The sequence below is a fragment of the Lissotriton vulgaris genome, chromosome 11 (genome assembly GCF_964263255.1).
Source record: "Lissotriton vulgaris chromosome 11, aLisVul1.2, whole genome shotgun sequence".
Classification (NCBI taxonomy): Eukaryota; Metazoa; Chordata; class Amphibia; order Caudata; family Salamandridae; genus Lissotriton; species Lissotriton vulgaris.
The window spans coordinates 669,145,858-669,164,236 of NC_141699.1; the positions used below are offsets into that span (position 1 = coordinate 669,145,858).

The following is an 18,379-nucleotide window of genomic DNA, read 5'->3' on the forward strand; positions in this document are numbered from 1 at the left end:
AAACTATTGGTGATCTATGAACCCACCAACCCTGTTACTGAAGTGCACTTTGATTGAGGCAGATGTGCACCTAAAATTGTATGTCCTGTACCACTATTTTAGATTCCATAATTTTGGATTAGCACAGTTTTGCCTAATATGCATCTGTACCAATATTTCAGATTAAAAAATGTTTAAATAAATATTCTTTAGCTTTTTTTTTTACAATTATCATTTAATTTTTTAACGTTTGAAGTTAGTTTTTCCATTTTCTCACCTATAATTTCATTGCAACCCCCTGTTCTTATCCTGTGCTAATCGCCTGCTCTCTTCCACCCCACCTCCTTCTTTAACTCCCTGTTCTCTTCTCCTGTGCTGATCTGTTCCTCTCTTCCACCCGCCTCCTTCTCTAACTCCCTGTTCTCTTCTCTTCTCCTGTGCTGATCTGTTGCTCTCTTCCACCCCGCCTCCTTCTTTAACTCCCTGTTAACTTCTGCTGCTCTCTTCCACCTCACCTCCTTCTCTAACTCCCTGTTCTATTCTCTTCTCATGTGCTGATCTGCTGCTCTTCCACCCCGCCTCCTTCTTTAACTCCCTGTTCTCTTCTCCCATTCTGATCTGCTGCTCTCTTCCACCGCCCCCTTCTCTAGCTCCCTGTTCTCTTCTCTTCCCTGTGCCGATCTGCTGTTCTCTTCCACCCACCTCCTTCTTTAACTCCCTGTTCTCTTCTCATGTGCTGATCCGCTGCTCTCTACCACCCCACCCCCTTCTTTAACTCCCTGTTCTCTTCTCCTGTGCTGATCTGCAGCTCTCTTCCACCCGCCTCCTTCTTTAACTCCCTGTTCTTTTCTCCTGGGCTAATCTGCTGTTCTCTTCCCCCTGCTTCCTTCTTTAACTCCCTGCTCTTTTCTCCTGTGCTGATCTACTACTCTCTACCACCCCATCTCCCTCTTTAACTCCCTGTTCTCTTCTTCTGTGCTGATCTGCTGCTCTCTTCCACCCGCCTCCTTCTTTAACTCCCTGTTCTGTTCTCCCATGCTGATCTGCTGCTCTCTTCCACCCGCCTCCTTCTCCAACTCCCTGTTCTCTTCTCCCGTGCTGATCTGCTGTTCCCTTCCACCGCCTCCTTCTCTAACTCCCTGTTCTCTTCTCCTGTGCTGATCTGCTGCTCTCTTCCACACACCTCCTTCTTTACCCACCTGTTATCTTATGCTGTGCTGATCTGCTGCTCTTCGACAGACATCCTTCTCTAACTGCACACACACATACACACAACCACACACACACACACATACAACCACACCACACACACAACCACACCACACACACAACCACACACACACACACAACCACACGCACACACAACCACACACACACAACCACACAACCACACACACACACACAACCAGACACACAACCACACACAAATCACACACAACCCCCCACACACACAACCCCACACACACACATCACCACACACACAACCACACACACACAACCACACACACAACCACACACACACACAACCACACACACAACCACAACACACACACAACCAAACACAACCTCACACACACAACCACAACACACACACAACGAAACCCAGCCAAACACAACCACACACAACCACACACACCCACAAACAACCACACACATAACCACACATACAACCACAAACACAACCACACACCCAACCACACACACACAACCACACACACAGCCACACACACAACCACAACCACAGCCACACATATAACCACACACACAACCACACACAACCCCACAACCAACCCCACACCCAACCACACACACAACCACACACACACAACCACATACACAAAACCACACACACGCAACCACACACAACCACACACACGCACACAACCACACACATCTATCGCCCTCACTCGCTCTATCTAGCTATCTATCGCCCTCACTCTATCTATCTATCTGTCGCCCTCACTCTATCTATCTATCGCCCTCACTCTATCTATCTATCTACCTATCTCTCTATCTATCTATCTATCTATCTATCTATCTATCTATCTATCTATCTATCTATCTATCTATCTATCTATCTATCTATCTATCTATCTATCTATCTCACTCTATCTATCTATAGCCCTCACTCTATCTATCTTTCACCCTCTCTCTAGCTATCTATCGCCCTCACTCTATCTATCGCACCACCACAGCATCACACAGGGGCACCACAGCATCACTCAGGGGCACCACAACATCACTATGCGCTACCACAGCATCACTGAACGCCACAGCATCACTTGTCGCCAACACAACATCACTCAGCGCCACCACAGTATCAATCTGTGCAACCATTCAACAACAACTGGTTCAAATATGTTCTCTCTATGTTTCAAGCTTTATTACAAATGTCACAAAAAGATGTTAATATTTCACTTCTATTCTTGGATTTTCGTCACAATAAAATACACTGAACATAATCTTCACAAAAGTTATTTACAAAAGTTTAAGCTATTGCCATTATAAATTACAATAACTTTTATTTAAGTATTATTTAAAAAAATTAAAAGCCATTGTTTGTAATATCAATACATCTAAGTCACGTAAATACAAAACATATTGCATTACAAATGCTATAGGTGTCACATTTGCAAACGTTAAAAGTATTGGCATTGTAAATGACAAAGCTATTAATTTCGCTATTTTCAAAACCAACACATAAATAAAAAATGTGTCATTTACAAGACCAATAGCTCAAACTTTCCTAATGCGAGACCTATTGCATTGCAAATGCTTGTTTTATGAAGACAGTTAAATAGAGGCAGTTAAACAGAAAAAAAGTCCCTAAGCGGAAGCAGACAAGTCCTAGGGCTGATCTTCAGAGCCCACAAAGTACATACACAAAGAAGTATATACTAATATATAAGTCAAAACCAAAGTCCTGTCCCTCCTACTCCAGCGAGAGGGAAACACAGAAGGTACTGACCAGCAAGTACTCAAATAAATCCAAAAGCGCAGGGTCAAAGTTCCCTTATTTATTCATATGTACACCAAGATGAACCAGAAAAGTGTCCGCCCCAGACGCGTTTTGATCGCCACAGCGATCTTGATCACCTAATATATAAGTATATACTAATGTATATTCAAGAGGTCTCAAATACTCTGCCTAAAAATGAGGAGAAATACAAGTATTTCTACTCATTGCACCACCCTTAGGCTTCCCCTGGGGAGGCATACGTTTTTGGCGCTGCTTTGGATTTACGATTACTTGTAAATCTGGGGCAGTGTCAAAAAGCCATAGGTGTTGCTGAGAATGCCTACAGCAACACTCATTGCACGCCCCTATAATGCAAAAAACTGCATCAAAGGGAACGATATTGACAATCCTGCATTATGCCACGCAAAGTGGCTTAGCGCTGCTTTGTAAATATCGAGCAAGACACAGTGCCACCGGAGCATCCCAAAAAGGGACGCTCCAGTGGCACAGGGGCCTTGTAAATATCCCCCATTGTTTGCACCTATTTACCGTCTTTGTCCAGACACAAATGAAGAACTGAGCTCGCTCACACACACAGCACGGGTCTGAAGGGCACTGTAACACACACAATAAGAACATGTGGGTTCATTTTATGCAGTGTTCACTGCCAAGGCTTGGGTCTGTGCACAGATGTACATGGTGTGGACACTTAGACAGGCACTCTGCACCCGTTCAGCAATGAAACTGTGTTCTCTTACATGGTCCACGATTCTTTCTGACAGACTCATGCTGCCCTAGCCCTCAGCTCATTTCCCTGCAATCCCAGCCCACATTTTCTGTACTCATGTTAAGGTTAGCTGAGCAAGGCAGACATTGGTTCCCTTTCCCTGTTGCTAGTGACACCTACTTCCATTCCACCCCTAGCCAAGGGTGTCCTGTATCCCCCATTTTAGCTGCACGAGAGAGAGTGGGAACAGGTTTGTGCTGCATAAACCCTTTAAATTGTTGTTTCTGGCGTATTTGTCTTTTAAAGAAAACATTAGTATAACAAGCATTTACAATGCAACGGTCTCGCCTTTGCAAAAGTTAGAGCTGTTGGCATTGTAAATGACACATTTTTCTCTATGTGTTGTTTTTGAAAACATAAAAAATTGGCATTGCCTTTTAAAATGACAATAGCTTAATCTCTTGCAAATGTGAGTAGTGAATAGTTGTAGTAGAGTTAGTAGTAGATAGAGCGAGTAGGAGTTATTAGTGGATAGAGCGAGTAGTATAGTGATTTGAGAGTAGAGAGTAGTAGAGAGTGAGTAGTAGAGAATGAGTAGTAGAGTAGTAGAGTGAGTAGTATAGAATTAGTAGAGTTGTAGATAGTGAGTAGTAGATAGAGAGTGATTAGTAGAGTGTGAGTAGAGAGTAGTAGAAAGTGAGTAGTAGAGTAAGTAGTAGAGACTGAGTAGTAGAGTGAGTAATAGTGAGTAGTAAAGTGATTAGTAGAGAGCGCAAAGTAGTGGAGTAGAGAGTGTGTTGTAGAATATTAGAGTTAGTAATAGAGAGTAATAGAGTTATTAATAGAGAGTCAGTAGTAGTGAGTAGTAGAGTTGTAGAGTATTATAGTGAGTAGTGAGTATAGTGATTAGTAGAGTGTGAGTAGATAATAGTAGAGAGTGAGTAGTAGAGTGAGTAGGGAGTATTAGAGAGTTGTAGAGTAAGTAGTTGAGTACTAGAGGGAGTAGTAGAGGGAGTAGGAGAGAGTAGTAGAGAGAGTATTAGAGAGTGAGTAGTAAAGAGCGAGTAGTAAAGAGCGAGTAGTAAAGAGTAAGTAGTGGCATGAGTAATAGTGAGTAGTAGAGAGTGTGTAGTAGAGAGTGCGTAGTAGAGAGCATAGTAGAGAATGCGTAGTAGAGTATTAGAGTTAGTACTAGAGAGTAGTCGAGATTGAGTAGTAGAGTGGGTAGGGAGTATTAGAGAGTTGTAGAGTAAGTGGTAGAGTTGTAGTGTGAGTAGTGAGAGCAGTAAAGAGTGAGTAGTAAAGAGTGAGTAGTAGTGAGCGAGTAGTAGAGTTGAATAGTAGAGAGTGAGTATTAGAGGGTAGTAGAGAGTGAGTAGTAGAGAGTAGTAGATAGTGAGTAGTAGAAAGTGAGTAGTAGAGAGTAGTGGAGAGAGTAGTAGAGAGTAGTGGAGAGAGTAGTAGAGAGTAGTAGAGAGGGGAGTAGAGTAGAGTAGTGGAGGGTAGGGTGAGGGTGGAGTTTTATGGTGAGGGTGGAGTTGGAGGGTGGAGTCGGAGAGGACTAGTGCTATGGGTGTGAGAATATCAGTGCTTTGGAGGAATAAAATACAGATTATGTTTAAGGATAGATTAAGGATGCTGAAAAGGAATGAGCAAGTGTTTCACAGCAATAAGGTTAACCTAGTTCTACACAAACCAACAAAAAGCATTCTGTAAAAAATGAGAATGATGCGTCATGAAACAACTGAAAACTGTCTTGCTTGTAATCAAGTTCAAACAAACCCACTGTCACGATTTGTACACAAGCTCAGAAATATCGTTTAGAATACAGTGGCGTAAACAACTTCAGCGCAATGTTTCCTTTTTTTAATGCGTTTGAACAGTGTTTGTTTTGGGAATCGGATGCACACACTTCCCGCAGTGAACCTGAACAGAAAGAATCCAGTAACAAAGAGAAGACTATTTCAAGAGTTCTCACGGCCACGTGGTTGAAGCATTCCTGAAAGGTGAGTAGTTCTCGACAGCCTGTCAGTCGGAGATCTGATGAACAGACCGCCGAGGCAACGGGAACCTTTCATCTGAAATGCTCAGCACACAAAGGAGACACTTCGGAAAAGGGTCAGGTTGAGGCAATTAAGCAAATCAGCCAGGATTGTTAGTATGATGGACGCACGAAGAACACAGCTCTTCCTGAAGAGGACACGTGTTAAATTAAGTTTAGGAAAAACTTCGGAAATATAAACACACACACTAGGGTGATGAACCTGCCTTAATCACAGGCGTGCATCTAGCCCGCAAAGCGTCCTGCAGAGGGCCATAAGCACGAGCATCTACCCTTGGCTAGAAAGGCGGATGCACAAACCAGGCCTGCAGAAAAATGTATCTTTTAATCACGTGATGATGGCACAACTTGAAGCGCAACACGTCGAGGTCAAACAATTCACACTCACCAACTGCATTTTACCCAACACCCCTCTCTCTCGAAACAGGACACAAAACTGGATCTACAAAATTTCATTATTGTACTTCGGCACCAGACCACTTAAGTGGCGTGGGAAATTAAAACTAATGTACTGGAAATGGAGCCCCGCTCTTGATGCCAACAAGTACTGAAACAGTCTTCCTCAAAGTGGACATGTTCACTGCAGGAGAAGTTCACCAGCACGCGCTTGCCTCAAAGGAAAGGCAGTTATGCAATTGCAGCACACCCTCCAAGGCACTCTCGCGCAGCAGCGCACTGCCTCCCGCGTGTCGACTTTTTGCAGGGCTGTGATAAAATGATGACGCATCGCTGCGCCAAATGGTGCAGAGAAAGCGGCGTCCAGCTGCTGCTCCATTCAGGCCGCAGCCTGCAGCGGGCTGCACCATGTGGCTACGGGGGATTACTTATACAACTGCCATAACAATCCTTTGGCCTGCTCTGAAACCCCTCCCAGAAAGCGAAAGTGAAGCTGTCGGGAGTTCAACGTGGAAGAAGTAAACAGAAAACCGGGGAGGGTGATGGTGGGTGGGGGACAGAAGGGAGCGGAGCGGCCCGGATGGTAAAGACTGGAAAGCATGTCGGCCGAGAACTTTTTTTTCCGCGCTATACAGCACTAACAACTAACAAGAACTGAACCATTTTCAGTATTATTTTGTTTACATCCTCTGCCTAGCTGTACCGTGGCCGCTATGTTCAAAAGGGTCTGCGTAACATTTATGGAACGGAAGGGCTTTACGGTGTAAGGTCCCATACCAGAGTACAGCCTCTGTTGACTTCGGAGCCTGATACAAATATACAACACTTCAGTCGGAAATTGGCCTTCTAAGTTGAAAACACGAGATGCAACAACTGTGCATTCATGAAACAAGCAATGTTAAAAAAAATGACTGCATTCTCAAAGGCAAGAGAGGAGCGCTCCACACGACCATGTTTCTCCGAGGCGAGGCAGGAATGCCTCGGAGAAACGCAGACTCATTTTGGGATTCGGGGGAGTGCTTTTCTTTCTCTCCTCTTCCCATTGGCTGGAATGTAAACTTCCAGCCAATTTGAAGAGGAGAAGAAGAAAACAGAAAGAAAGTAAAAAACACACCCCCGAATCCCAAAAAGACGGGGCTTAAACAGAGTGATATTCCTCTCCTCCAATGGCTGGCCTCCGTTTAGGAAGCCAGCCAATGGAGAAGAGGGGCGGGTTCAAGCCCCACTCTGCAAAACATCAGTTCTTCCCAGCGAAACTGCGCAAGCGCAGCCTTCGCTAGGCGGAGACCTAAAAACCGAAGCTCATTAGTTCCACGGCAAGTTACTAGTATGAGCTGTGGTGGAGAGTAGCAAATGGGTCCAGAGATCACAGAAATATGGGAAGGATGAAGGTAGGAATGGAGAGAAACATATGATGGATGGAGAAGGGAAAGAAGAAAGGATCGATGGAAGCAAAGATGGAGAGGAAGGATGGTGGATGGAGAAAAGGAAGACAGAAAGATGAGCAGCAGTAAAGAATGAAGGAAAGAAATATGAAAATAAGAAAAGATGAGATAAAGCCTTAGGTATCTGTGACCTGCTACATATACTCCACACATACTTATAAAACATTCATCCTGTAAAAGGAGCAGACGTCACATAATATTTCAAACATAGGACGACCATGTGCAGCAGGGAAGGAGGCCTTGTGCACACTATAGGTTGGGCGGCCCTACATTGTGTGGGATAGTGCTTGGACCTAGCATAGAATACACTTACCTCTGTTTTCTGACAACACTGGTTGGCTGCCATTTTATCCAATGTGTCTTCAAAGGCAAGCAGTCTCTTAAGGTCCTTCACTGTGTACCTTGCAGCACTACGGATAAGGGGAAGTTTCAGTTCCTTCCCACAACATGCACCATCTTCATTCAGAGCTGGGGAAAAAAATATGTTTGACCCTAAAATCAGAAAAGTTAACGATTTGTCATTTATTTACAAAGCCATTCTGAGACCTTGATCCTTATGTATAAAAAGTCACATAAATGTACAACAATATGTTCAATCTAAAACCTATGGAAAATGTTGCTGTTAAAATCATCATTTGCAATATAAACATATAAAGCCAACTCTGCCTAAAGCATATGTAGACTGACCAGTACAGGAAAATTAGAGGGTAACATTCCAGGAACCTTCAAAAGCAGCCTTTTAGAAAATAAACACACAACGTCTTAAGTGATAACATGCCATCAGAGTAGCTTCAAGGTTCTACAGGCAGAAGGACATGAGAGAGAAATAAAAGGCTTGAGCAGTATCTCTTAGTGTTAGAGAGCGATACTGCTACAACTGTCACCGCTCCTCAATTGCTCAATTGAGTCACACTTGCCCCCGAAGGAGTAGTTACTACACTACATGAGACATATGTGCAGCCCAACAATCTGTTCCACTTTCCCAGTGTAGTGTTATGAATTGTACTGTATGTTCTTATGTAAATACTTACTAGTCCTACCTTTAGGTTGCAAGCTGGGACATATCCTTGTCTCGCAGCATGTTTACCCTTGTAATGCTCTAGCCTTCCAGCATCCTTGCTTCATGGATTCCAACTCCAACTACAGTCAATTGTTGTTGGAATTCACCCGAGGAAGAACTGTAAGATGTGGGCTCCTTACTTACCATAAACTAATTTTGTGTTTATACCAGTCAGTCAGTTATGACAAGCTTGATTTGGTTGATAAAAAAACATATATACACAAGCGAGGGTTCGATGGCAGATACTTACTCTACCCTATCATCTGCTGGGGTGGTTGGGCGCACCAGACTTAAATTTGTACTACAGAGCAGCGCCAGGCACTCAAGCGTACATTGCTCGCCAGACATACCATTTCTTCACATGGAAAAGCTCTTTGCTGATCCGCTCCCCGTTTCCGGTCCAGGGAAGGCATGGCTTGGCAGTTCGGGCTGGACTGTTCCCATGAGGCACAGGGTCAGACTGATTTGCATATAGCCATGTCTGAACTGGGGTGGCAGAGTGGGCTAAAGAACGGTGATGGATTAAACCCAGATCTTTTGACTGGGTGTGAGTGTTTGATTGGTTCAGATGCTCCGTCCACTACCACCCCCTTTTGTACCCTTTTTGCCACCATAAGTGTGGTAGGGTATGCTCAGACGTGAGTCCCTTGCTCACTTTGCCACTGGATTCAAGCAAGCCGGGCTGAAGACGGCTGGAATACCAGAAACCGGTCCTCGGAAGCTTGTTTCCGGTCCAGGGAAGGCATGGCTTGGCAGTTCGGGCTGGACTGTTCCCATGAGGCACAGGGTCAGACTGATTTGCATATAGCCATGTCTGAACTGGGGTGGCAGAGTGGGCTAAAGAACGGTGATGGATTAAACCCAGATCTTTTGACTGGGTGTGAGTGTTTGATTGGTTCAGATGCTCCGTCCATTACCACCCCCTTTTGTACCGCTTTTGGCCACCATAAGTGTGGCAGGGTATGCTCAGACGTGAGTCCCTTGCTCACTTTGCCACTGGATTCAAGAAAGCCGGGCTGAAGACGGCTGGAATGCCAGAAACCGGTCCTCGGAAGCTTGTTTCCGGTCCAGGGAAGGCATGGCTTGGCAGTTCGGGCTGGACTGTTCCCATGAGGCACAGGGTCAGACTGATTTGCATATAGCCATGTCTGAACTGGGGTGGCAGAGTGGGCTAAAGAACAGTGATGGATTAAACCCAGATCTTTTGACTGGGTGTGAGTGTTTGATTGGTTCAGATGCTCCGTCCATTACCACCCCCGTTTGTACCGCTCCCCCTCCCAGCAGGACGGGGATCCTTGACTCCATTAATTCAACACGTCACGCTTGGCATAATTTATTATAATTACTGGTGAGGGCACTACTGTACTCTAAGGCTATGCCTATGGAATTTACCCTTTGGTTGTCACCTTGTAGAGATAATGGGGTCGTGCGTGCGTTACAAACATTGAACGTACTAACGGCGGGAGATCTATTTCAAGATGGCGTGGTTAGAACTTGGGAGAACGTGGAGGACTCGGCAACTGCAAAAATTCCAGTTTGCTTACCCAAGATGTAGATACTGGTGAGGTCGACCCCACCACTCCTGATGACAATAATCATGCAGATGTCACTTGACTTTTGTTCTCATGGTTATTCTGTGCGACACTTCCCTGGTTACTTCATCAACATGGTGGTCAGACCTTCGGAATGTAAGATAGGTGAGATAGGAGGGCAGTTTGGTTTGGTACCTATTAGCAAGAAGGGCTTCCCACCTTATCGACACTAGTATTTGTAACTGACCTTTGAATGTTTTTCATGAGACTGGTTATTCATTCACCATTGTAAGTTATGTATGATTCTCATTTGTCACTTTATGGCACTCCAAGACCACTACGAACGCATAATCTCTCGATATTTGAGGTCACTGAACGCTGCCTGCCCTCTGGGATGTTGGCTCACAAGCTGTGTAAGGTGTTGTACAATGACATGCTGCCAGCCCACTGGGTTGTAGTTGAGAGGCTGTGTTAGAACGAGAACTTTCTTCAATAAAAAGTTAAAAAAAATAAAATTAAAATAAAAACATTTAGACATAAAGCATAGACATACAAAACCATATATCTTGTTTCAAATACTGACATTCATTCAGCCTAACACATAAAAGAAATTTCCTTTTTTAATATTTTTATTCAGAGAGACATTATATATATAATCATATTCAAAATTAATTAATTTGTTATACATTATTGATAATTATCTATTAATCCAAATTTATACTTGATACAAAAAAGAAAAACAGAGGAGAAATAATACATCAGAACGTTTACATTTACACAAATGTAATCTATATACATTAGCCTACCCCTTTTAACCACTTCACAATTGGAGCCCATAATTTTATAACCCATTTTTTAGCCTATGTAACGGGGTCGGAAGGAGAGGCCTGGAAGACTGGTGGACCCCTGACCCTAACTCCCCTCCTTCCCCACAGACTGGCACTTCGAGGGCTGAATGGGGAACACAGGACGTGGAAAATGATACCGGCGCCTTTAATTGGGCGTATGATGACTCCGGCGAGACCACGCCTCCATCTGACGTAGGAGGACCTGGATGATGAAAGAGAGGGAAGCCCTGTACGCGGCGTGTGACGTCACTGCGGAGGAGAGGGACGGAGAAGGCGAAGAGGAACCGAAGGCGAAGCAAGGAGGAAGCGGAGAGGACTGGAGAACCGAGAGCGGAGGAGAGCCAGGAGGCCAACGACCCCGTGATCCGCCGTGCCACACTCCCGAGGGAGGAGTGTGGCTTTCTCAGGTACGGCGGCGTTGGGCAACCTGGGTGGGGAGAAAGAGCACCCCCGTGTAAATAGTGTAGATACCCCTGTGCGTGCCTTTCCTGTGTCCTTTCCGATTCCCTCTACCCTACCCTTTCCCTACCTGTGTTCCTCACATCACTCCTCCCTCGCCTGAGCACGAACACGTGTGGAGTTGTACAAATCACAGGTGCTCCCTCACAAACACTGGGTCCCGTTGGGGGTAAGACAGTATCAGTCTAAAAACTAACGGCTTCCCTCTGTCGGTCTCCTTTCTCCTTGGGTTCCGGAGACGCTGCACCCGGGAAGACGGCCTCTGACGACACCCCGGCCACAAGACACCGACATCACGGATAAGCTGAAATTTGCCAGAGAGAGACTGACGTTCAGAACCAGGCGCACCTTAAAAATAAAACAGAGTTTAAAGAAATATACTGGTCAGCCTGTTACTGTTGCAGCACCTGTTCCCAGCGTAGAGAGCATTCCCAGCCCCCCTCCCACGCCTACACTGGTGTCAGAAGTGAGATCTGGCCCTTCCTTGCAGGAGTCAGCAATGGAACAAGTGATACACCAATTGATAGAGGGGCAGCAGAAGCTGGAATGGGCCGTCAGGCAACAGATCTCGACTGCAGATGCCGACCGCGACATGTTTAAAAACACCATCGCCGCCCAGCTTGAGGGTCTACAAAAAGTAGTACAGAGTCCCGGCATTCCTATGCCAATGGAGAGACGGACATTTGGACCCCATCCCTCTGGCATGCAGTTGCAGAAATACGTTCCCGGAGAAGATCCGGATGCGTTCCTTGTCAATTTCGAGCGGGCGGCCAGAGCCTGTGGGTGGCCCGAGGAGAAATGGCCCTTCTTCCTGGTCCCCCTGTTGTCCGGCGAAGCCCAAGCGGCCTACCAAGTGGCCAACCATGCAGGGCTAACTCCGTATGCAACGATCAAGACTGTGATCCTAGACCACCTAGGGCTTGATGCAGAAGCCTACAGACTTAGGTTCAGGAAGGAAAAAGGGATAGCTGGGGAACACCCTTAGACATTGTATCTGAGACTGAAGATGGCCGCTGACAAATGGTTGAGGACAGAGAGCAGGAGCAAAGAGGAAGTGATGTCCAGCATCTATCTGGAGCAATTCATGGAGGCCCTGCCCTACGGCACCCAGCGGTGGCTGAGGCAGCATTCAGGCATTACCGCTGAACAAGCCATTGAGATGGCCTCTAATTACAACCGAGCAATGCCCCGTACGTTTCCTTGGGAAACAGACAAAGGTCCCAAAGCAGCCGCAGGGATGGTGAGACAGGAAAAAAAGACTAAACAGGCATCTGAGCCGCTGAAGACCAGACCAATGCGATATGAGATACCCACCACAAGGGGACCGCAGTGTTTCGAATGTGGGGAGTGGGGGCACATCGCCCGACTGTGTCCCCGGAAAAGAACAGCAGAAGAACCTATGGAGGTCGGCTATATCCCAAAAGCCGTAATGTATACAGCGAAGATGGGACCATCCTTTTATGTAAGGGTACAAGTGAACAGTAAATGTGTGAAAGCCCTTTTGGACTCTGGTTGTAAACAATCAGTGATAAAGAAGCAACTGGTCCGACCCTCCCAGTTTGGTCCCAACTTAGTGGTACACATCAGATGTGTACACGGAGACGTGAAACCATACCCCGTAGCCCACCTCACCCTTCGGCCCTTGGGAGGAGAACCATGTGTAGTAAAAGTGGGAGTAGTGGAAGCCCTTCCTGAGGACCTTATCATAGGGTAGACAACCCTGATTTCCTTCGACTCTTCAGGGAAAAGATAGAAGGACAGCCACGGGAAGCATACTTAACCACCGATCCCTGGGAGTTAGATCGGGGATTCAAATTTGCACAGGTCAATGATCCAACCCTTTTGAACGCTTGGGAGGCAGCCCATATAGCTGAGACGACACCGACCCAAGGGTATCCTAAGTTCAGGATCATAAACGATCTGTTGTACAGGGAAGGGAAGGCGGGCGATCCCCCACAGTTAGTCGTCCCAAAAGACTTCAGGGACCAGATATTGTTTTATGCCCACACCCACTTGACGGCCGGACATAGGGGGCCGAGAAGACCCTTCAGAACATTACAAGACTCTTCTTCTGGCCTCTTATATACAAAACGGCTGAGGTTTACTGCCGACAATGCGAGGTATGCCAGAAAAAGAACATGTGTAGACCACCCGCGGTACCCCTCCAACCGTTACCCATCATAGGCAACCCCTTTGAGAGGGTAGGAATGGACCTTATTGGTCCTCTTCCCCGCACAACCAGGGGACATACCTAGGCATTAATCGTTGTCGACTATAACACCCGATTCCCAGAGGCCTTTGCCCTTAGTACTCCTACAACCAGGAATGTAGCAGACAAACTGATCGAATTATTCTCAAGGGTGGGGTTCCCCAGGGAGATACTCACAGATCAGGGGACTCCCTTTGTTTCTAAGATGATGGCAGAAGTATGCAAAACATTAGAACTGCGACATATACGTACCTCGGCCTACCACCCCCAGACGGATGGTTTGGTGGAGCGTTACAACCGCACACTCAAGACCACACTGAAGAAAATGCTAACCGCTGAAAACAGAGACTGGGACAAGCTGTTGCCCTTGGCCCTTTATGTATTGAGGGCGCAAGTACAGAGCAGCCTAGGGTTCTCACCTTTCGAACTGTTATATGGGCGTCAGCCCAGATCGCTCTTGGAAATCACCAAGGACGCTTGGGAAAAAGAGGAGGCGGCCGAACAAAGATCGCTGCTAGAGTACACCAAACAATTAAAATCCAGGTTGGGTAAACTGAGGGATCTAGCCTACTCAAACTTAGAGAGAACCCAAGATAAACAGAGACACCAATATGACAAGGGCAAGAAATGGAGGACAATGAACAAGGGAGACTGGGCCTTAGTGTTTCTCCCGTCTTCCACACAAAAATTCAGAAGCGAATGGAAGGGGCCTTATGAAGTTATGGAGACCATAGGTAAAACAAGATACCGTTTACAAATCACTCCCGGATGGCAGCAAACCTTCCACATCAATCTGTTGAAGAAATGGATAGGGCCCCCGCCCAAAACAGCCAACCTAGCGTTGCCCTCCCGAGACGAGGGCACCACACTAGACCTACTTCCCATTAACCCAGAATTGACGCAATCCGAAAAAGGAGAACTCCTACAAAGGCTGCAACGGTTCTCCCCTATGTTCTCGGACGTTCCTGGTCATACCCACTTAGCCGAGCACTGCATAGAGACAGAACCGGGCAAGGTGGTCAAACAGAAAGCATATCGTATTCCGGCGGCCAGGAGAGCAGACGTAAAAAGAGAAGTCAGGGACATGCTTCAGCTCGGAGTCATTCGACTGTCGCGAAGCAACTGGGCTTCGCCCATAGAGATGGTTCCAAAACCAGATGGGTCCACCCGGTTCTGTATGGACTTTCGCGCCTTGAACGCTATCTCCTCTTTCGACGCCTTCCCAACACCCAGAGTGGATGAGTTAATCGAAAGAATTGGAGAAGCCAGATATATCACAACACTCGACCTGACCAAGGGCTACTGGCAGGTACCGCTGCGAGAAAAAGACAGGCACAAAACAGCCTTTGCCACTGATGATGGATTGTTCGAGTTCACGGTGCTACCCTTTGGGCTCCACGGAGCCCCAGCTACATTTCAGAGACTGATGAACACGGTATTGGCCCCTCACACTGAGTACAGTTCGGTGTACCTCGATGACATTGTCATCTTCAGTAGGACCTGGGAGGGCCACCTAGAGCACATTGACCGAATCCTCACAGCCTTACAAAATGCTGGCCTACACATTAACTCAAAGAAATCAAGGGCCACATACCCCAGAGTTAAATACCTGGGGTTCATGCTGGGGGAGGGGGTCATTGCCCCTCAGGAGGAGAAGATACGAGCCATAATTAATACCCCTTTTCCCTCCTCAAAAAAAGAACTCAGGGCTTTCTTAGGCCTGATCGGGTATTATAGGCGGTTCATCATGAATTTTGCTGAGGTAGCCGCTCCCTTGACAGACCTCCTCAAAAATAATGTCAAAAACAACCTAGGGAAAACCCCTCCCACAGAAGCCAACAGGGCTTTTGAGGACCTAAAAAGGGCCATCACATCCAGCCCAGTGCTGATACCACCAGACTTCGAGAAGCCATTCTCCCTGGCAACTGACGCCTCTGACACCGGGATTGGGGCCGTCTTGTCGCAGGAGGGTGAAGAGGGGCTGGAACACCTCATCCTCTATATAAGTCGGAAACTCCACCCTAGAGAGTGTAAATACCCCACGGTCGAGAAAGAATGCCTGGCGATACGCTGGGCAGTGGACAAATTGAGATATTACCTTGAGGGGAGGTCTTTCACTCTACACTCGGACCACGCTCCCCTACAATGGATGCAGAGAAACATGACCCAGAACTCCAGAGTTCTTAGATAGTTTCTTTTCCTCCAGCCCTTTTCGTTCCACATAGTGCACAAAAAGGGGGTGGACAATGGCAATGCCATACTTGTCGAGGGTGCCCGTTCTCCCCAATCGGGAGAATCCAAGGGGGGAGGAGTGTAACGGGGTCAGGACGGGAGGCCTGGAAGACTGGTGGACCCCTGACCCTAACTCCCCTCCTTCCCCACAGACTGGCACTTCGAGGGCTGAATGGGGAACACAGCCGGGACAGGACGTGGAAAATGATACCGGCGCCTTTAATTGGGCGTATGATGACTCCGGCGAGACCACGCCTCCATCTGACGTAGGAGGACCTGGATGGATGAAAGAGAGGGAAGCCCTGTACGCGGCGTGTGACGTCACTGCGGAGGAGAGGGACGGAGAAGGCGAAGAGGAACGGAAGGCGAAGCAAGGAGGAGGCGGAGAGGACTGGAGAACCGAGAGCGGAGGAGAGCCAGGAGGCCAACGACCCCGTGATCCGCCGTGCCACACTCCAGAGGGAGGAGTGTGGCTTTCTCAGGTACGGCGGCGTTGGGCAACCTGGGTGGGGAGAAAGAGCGCCCCCGTGTAAATAGTGTAGATACCCCTGTGAGTGCCTTTCCTGTGTCCTTTCCGATTCCCTCTACTCTACCCTTTCCTTACCCGTGTTCCTCACATCACTCCTCCCTCGCCTGAGCACGAACACGTGTGGAGTTGTACAAATCACAGGTGCTCCCTCACAAACACTGGGTCCCGTTGGGGGTAAGACAGTATCAGTCTAAAAACTAACGGCTTCCCTCTGTCGGGCTCCTTTCTCCTTGGGTTCCGGAGACGCTGCACCCGGGAAGACGGCCTCTGACGACACCCCGGCCACAAGACACCACCATCACGGATAAGCTGGAATTTGCCAGAGAGAGACTGACGTTCAGAACCAGGCGCACCTTAAAAATAAAACCGAGTTTAAAGAAATACACTGGTCAGCCTGTTACTATCGCAGCACCTGTTCCCAGCGTAGAGAGCGTTCCCAGCCCCCCTCCCACGCCTACAGCCTAGTACCCTTCGCAGACATACAGGTTCAAGTTTATATATGGCTATAAAACAGGCCAGGTATTCATGGAGGCATGGGGGCTTTGGGTCCATCCATCTAGTTGCAATGAGTAACCTAATTGTAGTAACTGAAATAAAGACGATACTGATCTGAACTTGATCTAGCTCAGCACTACTGTCATATCCTATCATCATAAGCAAAGGGGTTAATACCACAGATTTGCCAAGGATCCTCTCCCAAAACTTTACCAATTCTGTTTTTAGCAAATCGAGCTGTGAACACCCTTAAAACATATGAATCTCTTCTGCTGGTCCTACCGCACATCTAGGGCATTTGTTGTCCTCCCTTTTCCCCCATTTAAATAATTTGGCTGGGGTAAAATACAGATTGTAAATGTTTTATAGTGTTGCGACTTAAAATTGGTGGATAGGAGCGTTTTCTTTACTAACCGTAGTGACATATCAATATCTACATCGTCATTCTCTAATCAACTGGCCCATTTAGTTTCGTTTTTTTCAATATCATCCGGAACTTGCTCCATCATCATACTATATAGGTGTTTAATTTTACAGGTAGTTCTCCCCATAATCGCAAACAATGAAATTGTAGCACTAGGAATTGCCTGTCTCCTTTTTCCAAAAAAGCCTTTATTTGTAGGTATTTAAATTAATGCCCATCCGGAATTCCATATTCTCTTAGTAACTCACTAAATAAATATGGTTGGTCATTAGGCAGAATATCTCCCGCTGTCCATAAACCAAGTTGCTCCCATTGTTTGGCTATAACATCATAAAACACGGGGGGAGATAAGGATGAACTCCAAATGGGTGTATACTTTGTTCGCTTCTCGATATTCATATGTTTTTGTATTCTACCCCAGATTTTCCATGCATTCATAATAATCTTAAATCAAACCTTCTTATAATAACTGGGTTCCAACTCATGTATTAGCAGTGCTTTTGCCCTTTCCCCAAGCGGCAACTAATAAATTGTTGGGAGACCCTCTAACTGTACCCCACTGGTTCTGCCAGCATTTAAAAAAAAATTATATTCATAAGATGTAGCAAAGTTGCTCAATAATGTAAAGTTAGATTAGGAGCAGCCCACCCTCCCCGGGCTTGTGGCAAAGTAAGAAAATTTAAAGATCTCCTGACCTTACCATATTGCCAAATGAACCAACTAAATAAGGAGTCTAAGGCTTTGTTGATTACAGACCCTTCATTTTCAACCGGGAGTGCCCTGAACAGATACAGCACCTTGGGGAGCATTACCATTTTAAGAACATTGACTCTTCCTATAATGGCTAAATGAAGTGAGCTCATCTGTCTAAGATCAGTGGCTATTTTACTAATCACAGGGTTAAATTATTTTGGGCAATCCGAACGATATCCAGAGTAATCCTAACCCCAAAATAGGTAGCTGTATTTACTCGCTGACTATCCGGAACGGTGAAATTTTTGGTACAGATTATTTGAGTCTTAG

General features: G+C 46.4%; 1 protein-coding gene across 1 annotated transcript in view; it reads right to left on the reverse strand.

The window, feature by feature from the left end:
* Window positions 1–18,379, reverse strand: part of LOC147683311 (E3 ubiquitin-protein ligase ARIH2-like) — a 163,241-nt gene that overhangs the window by 90,516 nt on the left and 54,346 nt on the right. The window contains exon 2 of the mRNA XM_086943766.1: window positions 7,882–8,036. Within this exon, the coding sequence (XP_086799892.1) occupies window positions 7,882–8,036 (155 nt within the window). The remainder of the gene's footprint in view (window positions 1–7,881; window positions 8,037–18,379) is intronic.